General features: G+C 38.3%; 1 protein-coding gene across 1 annotated transcript; it reads right to left on the bottom strand.

Moving 5' to 3' along the window:
- Positions 1–13,071: 13,071 nt before the first annotated feature.
- On the bottom strand, positions 13,072–13,714 carry LOC133253929 (large ribosomal subunit protein uL22-like). The gene has a single exon (XM_061427770.1). The coding sequence runs from the start codon at positions 13,681–13,683 to the stop codon at positions 13,129–13,131; it is 555 nt and encodes a 184-aa protein (XP_061283754.1). The 5' UTR covers positions 13,684–13,714; the 3' UTR covers positions 13,072–13,128.
- Positions 13,715–14,501: the final 787 nt, after the last annotated feature.

Below are 14,501 nucleotides of genomic sequence, written 5' to 3'. Positions count from 1 at the left end.
GGTGGGTTTGTATGAGCCTTATATATGAAAACTCAATGAGGAGGAAGCATAGAACTAGGGGTAGACTGGTCTTGGGGGAGTATTAGTGAGGTCAGGGGGAGGAAGGGAAAGAAAGAGGATGCTCAGCAGATCCAAGCATGTTATTCAGAAGGGGAAGGTGCCTCCAACTGGGTCTGGCCCAGGGGAAGCTAAGAACATTCTGGGTGTGGCCATGGCAGCTGTGTATAGAGGAAGGTCATAGATTTGGCCCCAACTGGGCTTTGGAATAGGGCTATTCTCACCAAGGGTGTGGAGCAGGACCAAGTGTCAGGACCCTATCAGAACTGCCCAGTTTCATAATGGGCTTTGATCAGAGAAGCGAGCCACAGACAGAGCCAGTCTTAAGTCCGGCAAGTCCCCTCTAACACTCTTGGCTCCCTGAGACTTGCCCTTGAGTGTTCCCTTCGCTGCCCATCACAGGGCAGGTCCCATTGTAGTGCAGTTGCTCAGTTACTGTCAGAAATGTAAAACTGAGGGCAATAAAACATACACCTTGTTCGTTGTTATATCTCAGAGATTTACCTACTGTAAGCCACCACCTGGAGCTTAATTAGCATAGCTTGATAAACATAAGTTACCTGAGTGAAAGCTGTAAATCTGAAATCTAGTTAACTATGGGTTATGGGATGTTGAGGGGTAATGGAGAGTAGGAAAGTACAGGCATGGATTTGATGGTAGCTCATGTTGACTGAGTGAAAGCTGGGAAAACAGTCAAGCTTCGCAGGAGGTGCCCACAGTTGTTGAAGGACTGTGTGTGTGTGTAAAGGCATTTGTGAAACATGAAAAGGTTTGCTTTTGAAGAGTGAAGAAGATGAGCAGGATGTGTATCAAGCACAGTAAACAGATTAAGATTGGTTTCAAATTCTGTATGTATTGGGACAAAATTCACTCAGGCATAGGGTGATACATATGATTCCACTGACTGAGAAATTTACAAGGGAAGTGTTGTGAAATCCAGGAACATACTGTTATAAACAAAGCAATCCTTAGGTCTCCTCTTTAGGTTGGAAGTTATCTTTTTTATTTGGGTATTGCTAATGATCCACTCCAGTGCTCTTGCCTGGAAAATACATGGACAGAGGAGCCTGGTAGGCTGCAGTCCATGGGGTCGCTAGAGTATGACACGACTGAGCGACTTCACTTTCACTTTTCACTTTCATGCATTGGAGAAGGAAATGGCAACTCACTCCAGTGTTCTTGCCTGGAGACTCCCAGGGACAGGGGAGACTGGTGGGCTGCCGTCTATGGGGTCGCAGAGTTGGACACGACTGAAGTGACTTAGCAGCAGCAGCAGCAGCAGCAGCAATGATATACTACTAAGAAAACTTAGGAGGAAACATTAAAAATTAGCAGCCAAATCTTATTATAATTTCTTATTGTCTGAAGATCGTATAAGAGATCTAGCTACACATTCAAAATTACTAATATGTCAAGGGTGACCCAACTATATAAACCTGGAATAGGTATTCAGTTCATATTATGCAATGAAACTCATTACCAGAAATATAAAAAAGGTAGAGTCCTTTCTTTCTATTTTTATTTTAACACCGAAGGTAGAGTCCTTTTTACCAACCCAGAAAAGTGGTATTGCTCAGATGTCAGCACATGATGAGGACAAATTAGCCAGAATGCTGTAAAAGTGTCTAAACTGTCATGGATCTGATAATCCCATAATTGGCCTAGAAGTTTATACATATATCTATCATATATAAAATGATCATTTTCATATATCATATATAAATATATCATATATCATATATAAAAAGACCATTTTCAGGTGTTTTATTTATAAACTAAAATAAATTTCTGTACAAAAAGACAGTTCAGTATGGAAATAATAGTAAAGAAAGAAGGAACTCATATCCCTTTCTTTGAACTATTAATGTGACATCAGAAAAATTTGATGAAAGAAACATGCAAATTGCACCTTTTCCCAAAGGAGCCTGACTGGCTGTGGATAGCTGGGAAAGCACAGCCCTGATTATTCTTCCCCTCAACACAAAAATTCTCCTGACACCATCTGTCTGTCCTCACCTACCAAACATATCTGCTCCATTCTGAGAAAATGTCTCTCGGCAACTTTCTTCTCATAAAACAAAGTTATGAAAATAAACTAGCATTATTCATGAACATTTCACCAGTCTGAAACAACATGTGCAAAATAAAAATAAAATTTGGAAAACCACATCTCAAGGAAAGCACAAATTCAAATCATGAAGGGGGAGAAAAAAGAAGTCAGCCCATGCCATAATAATTCTAAAAGTTTCTTCAGTTGAAGGCAGGTTCGTTCACTTCTCAAGCCTGAGGTTGAGAGGGTATAACCCTTTTTTGCATTACATGAAATAGCTTCTCAAAAAAAAAAAAAAAAGCTCCACACTTGCTATACAGTCCTTGCGGTTAGCCTTGAAGCACAATAGGAAGACAGTCAAGACACTCTGAAGAATACATTTGAGTGAACTGAATGACTTTAAAGGAAATCAGAAAATGACCTCCAGAGCAGTCATCTTCATAGAGATATTTATATTTTAATATTGCAGAAAATTTTGCTGCTTATCAAAGCTGGAAAGTAAAAGCACTGACTGGAGTTAAGTTTCCTGTCCCTTGGGAAAAGTCTTTCTCCACACATACTCAGTTTTTCATAAATCCTGGCTTGAGGTGAGCATTCTTTCTGGTGATTTCCACACTTTTCTTGCTCCTGACTGCACAGGTGATGCTTTACAAAGAATGGAAACTACCTAGTCTGGTCCTTTAGAAGCTTACACTCTAGTTCAGTAACTTGCAAGCTCTTTTATATCCACCCTAGACAGTACATTTTTATATCACAATTGAGCAGACACACACAAGAATATTTGCATTTATATTTCTCAGTTAAAGAACAACAGGTAACAATGAAATTTCATTCAAAATATTCAAATTAAGAGAAAAATCTTTCCCCTAATGTTCTCTTCTTCTTTGTGATTGCATACTTACCATTAAGTAAATATATAAATCAGGGAGCAGAATGCATCTATATATCACAAATAGGTGTACATGCAAACAACAAACAATTTTAGAAGCACAATTAGATAACTAATTAGGTTGAAAATTAAGTTTCATGATTAACTAACTCCAGGCCCACCCAAGATTTCGTGAGCCTCTCTAGAACCTTCATGCTTTCTAATTTGCTAAGCAACACAAATTTGAAATTTTTATGTAAATGATTGCAACCTAATAGGCTTTGAAAATTAAAGGAGAGGAACAAATTATTTCTACCATTTGTTGACTATTTGCTCTGTGGTAGGCACTGTGTTGTATCCTTTACGTACACTGGTTTTTTTAGGCTTGATATCAAGACCATGAGCAGGGAATATTAATCGTCTGTTTCATAGGTCGGAAAGTAAAGACTCAGAAATGTGAAGTGACTTGCTCAAGGTGAAAAATATTTTAGGTGCAGAGAAAGAATCCAAACTCAAGATTGTCTGGCTCTGTCCGCCTGCATGGCACCTGTCCCTAGCAACCAATGGGTAGCAGATGGCCCCGTGTAAGTCATGCACACACATGCATCGGGTTGTGTTTGTAAAATAGGTATAAGCGTATTCAGCCAAGAGAAATCTCTGTCATGCATGCCCAGCTGAAAACCCCAGAAAGGGCAGCCTGGGAGACAAGAGAGGATGTGATCAATAAATATTACAGCTGGCACATTCATTTCTTAGTGTGTCAACCTTGGCACAAAACTCTGTGGTTCAAGAACTTATGCCTCATGCAACACTTTTTTTTTTTGAGATTTTATACTTGTTCCATGTGTAAGATTTCAGTTTTTCTCATCTTCACTCTCCCTCTCTGTCACACATACACACACACAGAGACACATACTCCTAAAACAAGTGCTTTACTGGACTCATTTTGAGTAAGGTGAGTTGTCATATTCTCTTAATGTTCTTTTTTCCTGTGGGATTTCTGGCTACCTCTTTGTTTTTAAAAAGGGATACAAGCTTTAAAAAGTCCTTGATTTAAAATGCACATTGTGAAATATTTCTCTTAAAAAGAAAAAAAGAGTCCTTATTCTGAACTCAATTAGCAACATCCACTAATTAATAGAAAGATTTGGATTTTATATTTTCTGGTTCCATCCAAAGTAGACTAGTCCATGGATAGGACCATGTTGTTACATCCAGGTAAATGCCACATATTCAATTCTAAATCTAAAGAATGTGCACCTTTGGATGGATTTACTCTTGTTCCTAATCACTAGAAGACAAAATGTGTTCCCCAGTTGATTAGAATCATTTGTGAGTTTGTCCTTTCTATATTCTCTTTCTTTCTTTCTTCTTTCAGCCGTCCTTCCCGCCTCACCACTTGAGGGCTTTAAAGAAATCATATTTGTAGACAAGAGAAGAACTCTGTTGGTATATGAGGGAGTAATTTAATTATGCAAAACAGGAAGATGCTCTTTATATTTGGTCTTCTGGGCTTGAAACAATGTCATTAATCAGACTCTCATAAGAGTTATTTCAGATTTTTCGAAACATCAGCTTTCTTGGTTTTGTTCCTCACATAAGTTTTAAACTCTTTTTCTACCTACCTTGTATTCAGCAAGTAAAGATTAGGAACTGTTGAAATCTTTACATTATCTTAGTAATGTGCCAATTAAAGAAGGTGTTTTATCCTGATTACAAAGATTTGTCTGAGGTGGCCACCACTTTGTTAAGGCTGTTTTGTGGACATCTTCATAATTAATGGAAAAATCATTAGGAATTCAGTCTTTATTAACCCCTATAGCTGCAGGGGCCCATTTCATCTTAATTGCATTCATTTGGCACTGGCAGTATTATACAGCATAATCACTAATAAATGATCTTTTAATTTGTACCAATCAACGGAGCTTGCTTTCATGCCAATATTCCTGTTTCTTTGATGTTGACCTGTCTTGATTTTTGATCATTTGGGCTTAAGATGATTTACTGGAAAATCAATATCAATACCAGAACTGCTTGTATTCATACATCTGTGGTTAGGTTCTATTTGAGTGTATTTTGATTGAAATAAGTAGTGCTTGATTACCCATTCAGATGAGGGGGGAAGAAAGCATAATCAAATTGGGAAATCTGGTACTGTATTCTTATTCAAAGGAAAATAATTAGAAACTGTAGGGAAACTGAAGATTCGGGAGAGCAGTAGCGGTAACACTTCAGATGCCACTAATTAAGCAACTTTGTCCGCCACCTCCTAAAGGCCTTCACCAATGGAGTAATATGCTATTAACCATTAGCAAGGCCAATGGGGGCTTTGGTTACACTTGTTAATGGGAAACCCCGAGACAGTTTCTCTCATTATCCCCCTGTCAGCACTGTCTCTGCAGTGTAAAGTGGTCGTCATTGTTCTGTGGGTCAGCTAACCAGAAACCAAGCTACTGTAAAGAAACATTCTGCAGCTAATTGAAAATGACTGAAAAATCCCCTTATCATCTAGTCACCTCTCTTTATTGGTGGAACAATGGAACATATATGGACTATGTGGGGGAAAAGGAAAGTTCAGGGTATGACATTGAATTTTTCCTGACTAATACAACTACAAAGAAGTCTTTGAAGATAATTCCAGGGGAAAAATCCACTCACTTTTTTTTTTTTTTTAAGATAATGACAGCCAGAGAGAAGTTAGTGTAGAATATTACATTTGCTGTGCTGAAGACTACTTTATGTTTATATGATTCCCTTCACTAGAGGAACTCAAAGTTTTTCCCATGAAACTGCTGAAATCCTCATTATCCTAATGAGTGAATGGCACAAAACAGGAAAAGCCACAAGGAACATGAAGCTTAATCACATATTCTAAGCTATACTCTCTTTAATGCAATTTAGTATAAGGTATATCTCACTTTAAGTAATTCAAAACCTGGAAATGCATATTTGTAGGGGAAAAAACCAAATCAGGTCTTTTATACAACAAGGGAAGAGGAAAGAAGAAGGAATGGAATAATTGCTATGTTTAGAACAGTCTTTGCTTTGCAGATGCTTTCAATTCATTGTTCTCCTTAAATTGTAGGATTTCAGAGTGCTTAAAATATGGTTCAAACAAATAGTCAAGGTGACAGACAAAATGTGAGGATCACATATCTTAAGGAATGCTTAATTTGGGTATCTTAATTTGGAAATGGAAATTGTCTATTCCATCATCTCCAGAAAGATGCAGCAAGGGTCCATGTCATGGCAGGCAATTGCTCTGTTTCAGGCAAGGTTATCAGACACTGGAGATACAAAATGAATTAGACATGACACTTCACCTTGATGAATCCCAAGTCTAACAGAAGAAATAATAACATATATTTATAACTATATTACAGTGTAGTAACTGAAACAAATTACATATTGCAAACTATAGGCAGTGAAAACCATATCATACACAGAGGAAAGATAACTGAGGCAATCTGAAGGGGTGGGGGAAGTTTCTATGGAGATCAGACAATGTCAGTTGAGTTCTGAATGATGAGGAAAGATGGTGAAACAGGGAGTGGTCATCTTTGAGCATATTTCATGGGCATGATAAGCAAAGAAGAGAAACACTAAGGATATGTCGTAAGCAGAGTAGCACAGACAAACCATTCAATGAGGCAGAGAATAGACAAAAAAGAGGTTGGAGAGGTAGACAGACACCAGATTCCTGCCTCCTCTGAATTTATTCTATAAGATATGAGAAACAGAGGAGTTAGCTTTGGATGTAGATAGATCACTCTGGCCAAGTGGAGGGCAGATGTTCTGAGAAAAATACCAGAGATAGATTATTATTAGTCATCATCCTGTTTCAGTGATCCAGACAAGAGATGAATGGAGTTTGAATTGAACAGTAAATGCAGGAGACATCAGTTTACAATAAGAAACCATTCAAGAGAAGTGTGAGTAAGATCCTTGGGGAGGATGTCTGAAATAAAAATAGGAATGTGCTGAGAATGGAACAGGGGCATCAAAGTCCTACACGGAAGTAAAGAAAAGGAATTCGAAAAGGAGTCAGAGAAAGACAATTGGAAATAGAAGAAAAACAATGAATATGAGGTATAATAAATTCCAGTGAAATTAAAGACTTCCACATAGAAAAAGTAACCACTCAGGTAATAAATGAAGGGAAAACTACATTCAAGCAAAGTCTTTATAATATTTATTGCATTTAGTCTCAGGGTTTATTAGTAACTTAATGAGAATAATTTTATCTTTTAGAGAGTAAGACCTAAAGTTATGGCAACAAAGAGATGAGAATGATAGGTACAGATGGACAAGTCTTTAAAGAAATTTATTAAAAGCAAATCAGTCTCATCCAGTTGCTAGTTTTGAATCAAGGGGACACTTTCTAGGATGAGACACTTGAATGTGTTTTCAGGCTGCTGAAAAGACTCTGACAGTACAATACAGAAGAGCTGAAGATCAAGCTAAGAAAAGGGATAAAGAAAAACTGAAATGCTGGGAAAAGAGCAGTTCAGAGGGTAACATAAGAACCCAATCATAATGGGTGGAAAAAGAAATAAGCCAGAGTGGATAAAACAGATTAAGAAGGCTTCTGTAAAATTGAATTGCTGGTGAAAGTAACGAATAGAAAGATCTGAAAGGATGGGAATGATCATGCATGATTGCTAAGTTGCTTCAGTCATGTCCGACTCTTTGCGACCCTATGGACTGTAGCCCACCAGGCTCCTCTGTCTATGGGATTCTCCAGGCAAGAATACTGGAGTGGGTTGCCATGCCCTCCTTCAGGGGATTTTCCTGACCCAGATATTGAACCTGCATCTTTTATGTCTCCTACATTGGTAGGAATGTTCTTTACCACTAGGACCATCTGGGAAGCCCGTGGGAATTATCATTAGGAGCCAAATCTTTTCTGGACCCTTTAAAAATGGTCTGCTAAGTTCCTGGTAATGCAGGGTTGATTTGTAGACTTCAAAGGAATTTAGATTAATTAAACCAGTCTACTTTTCTTGACTTCACCCAGGCTTATTTAGATCCCCTGAGATCTAAATCTCTAGAAGATTCTAGAATAAATGGGCCTCCCACATCAGAAATAACTAAGAACCAATAACTCTAGATTGTCACATTCTACACTGTTTTCTAAGTAGTTGCAATCCCACCCCCCCAAGTAAAAATGTCTGTAGAAAGGTTTTAAAAACAATTGTTTTGTTGCTAAGTTGTGTCCTTTCAACCCAATTAGCAGGGTTTTTTCTTCTTTTTTTTTTTTCTTACTGAAAGTCTTCCCAGAGCCTTTAATCCCATGAGCATCACGATTCTTCAAAAGGAGAATATAATCTGTAGTTTCCAAGGTTTATTAGATGAGAACACATTTTGATCCACAGAATTAGTTTAATAGATTGCCGAGCTGATGAAAAACACTGCACTGAGCTTGCATTGAACAATAACATCTTTTGGTTTTAAATGCTGGATTCTTTCAGTTTAGCTTTAAATTTCAATTTGAGTTAGTGAGGTAGAGCAAATTAGTTAAGATATCTATTAGTCATGTTTCTTAATCACGTGTGTGCTGTGAACTATGTGCATCCACCCACTGCAGTGGATGCTGAGAGGTAGGGAGCAAGGATGTTTGAGTTGCTCCTAGGCGCCGGGCTCTGGACCAGGTGGAAGGGAAAGTGGAGAAAGCATGGTTTGTATACCCAGAGTGCTGACTGACTTTTCTTCTCAGGATACATACTTTCTGTTCTAGCCCACCTCAGGACTTTTACCATAATATTCTTTCTTGTGAAACCTTTTTTCTGCACATTTATTCTTCCTAGCGTGAATGAGCAGAGAAAGCAATGGCACCCCACTCCAGTACTCCTGCCTGGAAAATCCCATGGATGGAGGAGCCTGGTGGGCTGCAGTCTATGGGGTCGCGAAGAGTCGGACACGACTGAATGACTTCACTTTCACTTTTCACCTTCATGCATTGGAGAAGGAAATGGAAACCCACTCCAGTGTTTTTGCCTGGAGAATCCTAGGGACGGGGGAGCCTGGTGGGCTGCCATCTATGGGGTCGCACAGAGTCGGACACGACTGAAGTGACTTAGCAGCAGCAGCAGCAGCAGCATGAATGAGACGTCTGTGTGTTCTGCATCTGTTTAGTTTTAATTGCCATTCATGTTCTTCTGGTCTTGAAAAGAGCAGGTCCTGACTTTGACTATATCTTCTCATCTGATTTTCTCCTAGACTTCACACCTTCAGGTTCCAGTCAGTCCTCAGACTTCCTGTCTTCAACCTTGCCACATTTTCAAGTCCAGCAATATCTTCTGCAATTTCTTTACTGTGACACAGTCTCTGGAAACCACCAGCAACTAGTGGTCTCACTTTCTTACACGTGTGCTCTAATTATCTAGATACAGTTGTCTTTGAAAACACTTTTTAAAGTTCTATGGAAAAGTCCTCCTGCATTTTTGAGAGTATATGTCTAAAATATATTTCAAAGTTCTGACTTTGTTAGTAACAAAATCAAGACTTTGCTATTTTTAAGTTAATGCTTTTAAATGTTCCTTTTAAGAGCTTGATTAAAAATTATGCTGTTAATTGAGATTCATTATTTCCTTCAATTTAATAAGGTCTCATCTGAGGTTGCATTAAAAATATGGCACTACCTCACTGATAATGTTTTTTTCCTGTCACTAAAAAATATATTACCATCACTGTTACTGAAAAAATTTTTAGTGTACAAAAGACCACACTTTGCTAGCAATTTCAACAAAATCTGATTTCTATCCATGCAACATTTTCCTATTATCTCTTTTGATATTTAGGATAAATGTGAATTAAAAATCAGGGAAACCACCCAGCCATACACTCCCTCAAATATGTAAAATAAAACCATCACAAAACTGAGACTTCAGCCATTTGCCTTATGAGAACACTTCCCAACAATGTGGAATTGTTTAAAACAAACAGACAAAGCAGAAAACATCAACAAGACAAAAACAAAAACTATTATTAGTGGATACTCAGGCAAAATGAAGCATGGTTTTATAAATTAGGGATTAAGGTGAGATTTTTTTTCATGTATGTTTATGCTTTTGGATTTCTGATCTTTTTGATATGGCATTTAAAAAAGCAGAACAGAAATGTGTTGATTTTTTCATTCATTTTATTTATAGAAGCTTTATTTTGTCATATATCATTTAACCAGACAACAAGCCCACAAAATACACTCAAAACTCTCAGGTTCACCAAAAGCCTCTGGAGAGCAAGGTAGGACACGCTTCTCCCAGGTTTCCCCATGCAAAGCAGACAAGTTGTCACCTTGCCTCATCTTCTTGGAGAGAGCTGCTCACTTAATTACTTATTTGCCCCCTGCCTGACCAGTGGAAGAATAACCTTTCTAGGGCATTCCTCCGCAGTTCTGTGTGATTTGATCTTTCTTTGGTGACCTGGGCCATGCCATCCCAATATGAGAAGAAGCAGCAAATTGAAGTCAGATACTTATTGGAATGAAACTCTCATTTTAAGAAGAAATTCAGCTCTATTTAGCTTGACCTTGGAACTTGAATTAAATCTTTAGACACTCAACTTTCTCCAGGGAAGTGTGAGGTTTATATGAATTTGAGTGTATTAAAGCTAGTCTGGCTCTGATCTACGTACCAAGTTGGTTAATTTTTCATTTAAAGGACAAAGGGTTTCACTGGAACTAATTTAACTGACTTAATTTGTGATATTCACATGCCAGTTTATATTCTAAACCAGGAGAGGTTTTTTAAAACCATTAACATGTCATTAAAAAAACATAATACGTTCACTGATTGATGTTTTGGAGGCAGCCACAGTTGCCTATGGCTGGGGACTTCTGACACGGTTCATTTTTTGCCTTTGCTACTAACCAATTGTGTGACCCAGTATGAGGTGCTTCACCTTTCTCTGATTCACTCTCTGACTAATAAACTGAGGTTATAATAACTCCCTCTTCTATCTTTCTCAAAGGGGTATACTGAGAATTAACAAGTTAACAGTCCTTAAACACATCAAAATGATCAGTTAAAAGGCAATATATTATGACTTTCATGTTATGGAAATATATTCGAAATTCATTTTTTATTACCAGAAAATATTACTGCTCTGAGATTTAGCACATAAGTAAATATAAAAATTAATTAGCTTGTTTCGTACTTTATCTGCTAATGTATATGGATTTGTAAGGAACCCTGAATTAACAAAAACAAAAAAATCAAGTGCACGTGTGAACATTATATTTGCACTATTTCTTCCTAATTAATCTTTTCCATATTTTTTTTACTGTTCAAAACTTAACGAGTGCCAGAAACTTCTCTTGATCAACCCTACTTCACTCCATCTCTCTTGCACTTTGTTACTCAAAATTCAATATTTACATTCATTTTATTCTATATGAGCTTTGTAAGAGTTTTAAAATGATTTCCTATATTGTTCTTTCCTCTTATCAACTTATATTATCTCTATGTCAGAGCCTGAGTACCTATTTCCTTAACTTTCCCACAGTACTGCCGTTACCAGATCACAATAACACTGCAAGAGAAATAATGTTAGCTAATTACACACCAACAGGGCTGGAGTTGGAATTTGATAAGTGGTTCCTTCCTCATCTTATTTTTTACCTATTTTTATTAAAAATCAGGGATTACATCATATATATAAAGCAAATAGACACTTGTCTTGAAGATACTTACAAGTTCACATGTGATTTTGTTACACATAAATGATGTAAATTTTTACACAATCTTGTTTGTCATTGTATTGTCAATAAAATAACCCCAAAATGGTAATTACATTACCAATTGAAAATTATAGTAATATTTATCAAGATAAATCTGGATGCTTTTAAAACAATGAAATAGTTGGATACTGGAAAGAAAGGAAATTATAAGAGGAGGAAATTGTGACATTGGGTAGAGAATGGTAGAAGCACAATGATATTTTAATTTTCAAGGGATAAATTTAGTACCATCTAATCTTACATTTGATGTTACTTGTAGTAATGTTTCTGATTTTTTTGTTGAAAGTTTCAAATCTCACAGTTTTTAGAGACACAGTTTTTGCCTGCCTGATTCCTTAAGGAATCAGGAAGCAGTGTTTCTTTGGCTCCACCTAGCATGGTCATCATCGGAGAAGGCAATGGCAACCCACTCCAGTGTTCTTACCTGGAGAATCCCAGGGATAGGGGATCCTGGTGGGCTGCTGTCTATGGGGTCTCACAGAGTCGGACACGACTGAAACTACTTAGCAGTAGCAATCTTACATAAGATAAATGATTAGTTTTATTTTAAGTATCTATAATGTAAGTTCTCAAACATTCTTTTCAAATGGAAGGAAAAGTAGAACACAAAACCTCTAATTAATGTACAAGTGTGATTGAAGGAGACATCTTATAGCACCTTCAGTTCAGTTCAGTCACACAGTCAAGTCCAACTCTTTGCAGACCCCATGGACAGCAGTATGCCAGGCTTCCCTGTCCATCACCAACTCCCGGAGTTTACTCAAACTCGTGTCCATCGAGTCAATGATGCCATCCAACTGTCTCATCCCTCTGTTGTCTCCTTCTCCTCCTGCCTTCAATCTTTCCCAGCATCAGGGTCTTCTCCAGAGTCATTTCTTTGCATCAGGTGGCCAAAGTATGGAAGTTTCAGCTTCATCATTAGTCCTTCCAATGAATATTCAAGACTGATTATCCTTTAGGATTAACTAGTTTTATTTCCTTGCAGTCCAAGGGACTCTGAAGAGTCTTCTCCGACTCTTCTCTCAGAAGAGAGAAAAGCTCTATAAAGAGCTTTCTTTATAGTCCAACTCTCGCATCCATCATGACTACTGTAAAAACCATAGCCTTGACTAGATGGACCTATGTTGGCAAAGTAATGTCTCTGCTTTTTAATATGCTCTCTAGGTTGGTCATAGCTTTTCTTCCAAGGAGCAAGTGTCTTTTAATTTCATGGCTGTAGTCACCTTCTGCAGTGATTTTGGAGCCCAGGAAAATAAAATCTGTCACTGCTTCCATTGTTTCCCCACCTATTTGCCATGAAGTGATGGGACCTGATGCCATGATCTTAATTTTCTGAATGTTGAGTTTTAAGACAACTTTTTCTTTTTCTTTTTCTTTTTTTTTACTTTTATTTGCATTTATTTTTTGCGGCATTTATTCCTGGGCCATAAGTTTTTGTTTCTTCAGTTTCTTCTGGGATATCTTTTTCTTCTGTGCAACCTTCTCTTCTGGTTTAGGAACAATCTGTTCTTTTTCAGTAAGGATCATCTCAGTGTGGCAGGGAGAGCTCATGTAGGGGTTGATCCGACTGTGAGCTCTGTAAGTCCTGCGCCGCATCTTGGGGGCTTTGTTCACTTGGATGTGCTCAATGACCAGAGAATCTACATCTAAGCCCTTAAGTTCAGCGTTACTCTCTGCATTTTTGAGCATGTGTAGTAAAAATTCAGCACTCTTTTTGGGCCGCCGACCCTGCGTCCAGCCCCGCTGTTTGGCGTGTGCACACCTACCAGCTCCACCGTTGTAACGACGGAATGGCACACGTTGCTTCTTTAAAGTGACATCCTTCAGATACTTGGTGGCTTTTTGGATATGCATACCCTTTATGGCCTGGGCAGTTTCACGAGTGTTCTTAAAGTGAACACGAAGATTTGAACCTCTTGATTTGCATGATTTTGTGGGGTTTTCTGGGTCAAGTGAATAGTGCACCATTTTTAGGGGTCACCTCAGGCCACTTACCGGAAAAGCTAAGACAACTTTTTCACTCTCCTCTTTCACTTTCATCAAGAGGCTCTTTAGTTCTCTTCATTTTCTGCCATAAGGCGCCTAGTACATCATGTAATTATTTTTCCCTTTGCCTTTTTAAAAAAATTTATTGTGTGTGTGTTAGTTGCTTGCTGCTGCTGCTGCTAAGTCGCTTCAGTCGTGTCCAACTCTGTGTGACCCCATAGATGGCAGCCCACCAGGCTCCCCTGTCCCTGGGATTCTCCAGGCAAGAACACTGGAGTGGGTTGCCATTTCCTTCTCCAATGCATGAAAGTGAAAAAATAAAGTGAAGTCGCTCAGTCGTGTCCGACTCCTAGCGACCCCATGGACTGCAGCCCACCAGGCCCTTCCATCCATAGGATTTTCCAGGCAAGAGTACTGGAGTGGGGTGCCATTGCCTTCTCCAGTTAGTTGCTTAGTTGTGTCCAAATCTTTGTGACCCCATAGACTGTAGCCTGGCAGTCTCCTCTGTCCATGGAGTTCTCTAAGCCAGAATACTGAAGTGGGTTGCCATTCCCTTCTGAGCCAGGGATCTAACCCAGGTCTCCCACATTGCAGGCAGAAATTTTACCATCTGAGCCACCAGGAAAGCCCTATTTTAAGTTTATTGCCTTATTATAAAGATCTAAATAGAACAGAAAAATATTTCTATGGTTAAATAATAAGAGAAATGCCTGATGCTCTTTATTTTGTCACCAGAATCCTTGGAGAATTTTTTAAGAGTTCGCTATTTAATTTTAAAAAAGAAAGGGAGGTCTCAGACC

This window comes from Bos javanicus, chromosome 9 (genome assembly GCF_032452875.1).
Source record: "Bos javanicus breed banteng chromosome 9, ARS-OSU_banteng_1.0, whole genome shotgun sequence".
Lineage (NCBI taxonomy): Eukaryota > Metazoa > Chordata > Mammalia > Artiodactyla > Bovidae > Bos > Bos javanicus.
The sequence above is the reverse complement of the archived record's forward strand: the minus strand, read 5'-3'. Positions and strand labels throughout refer to the sequence as shown.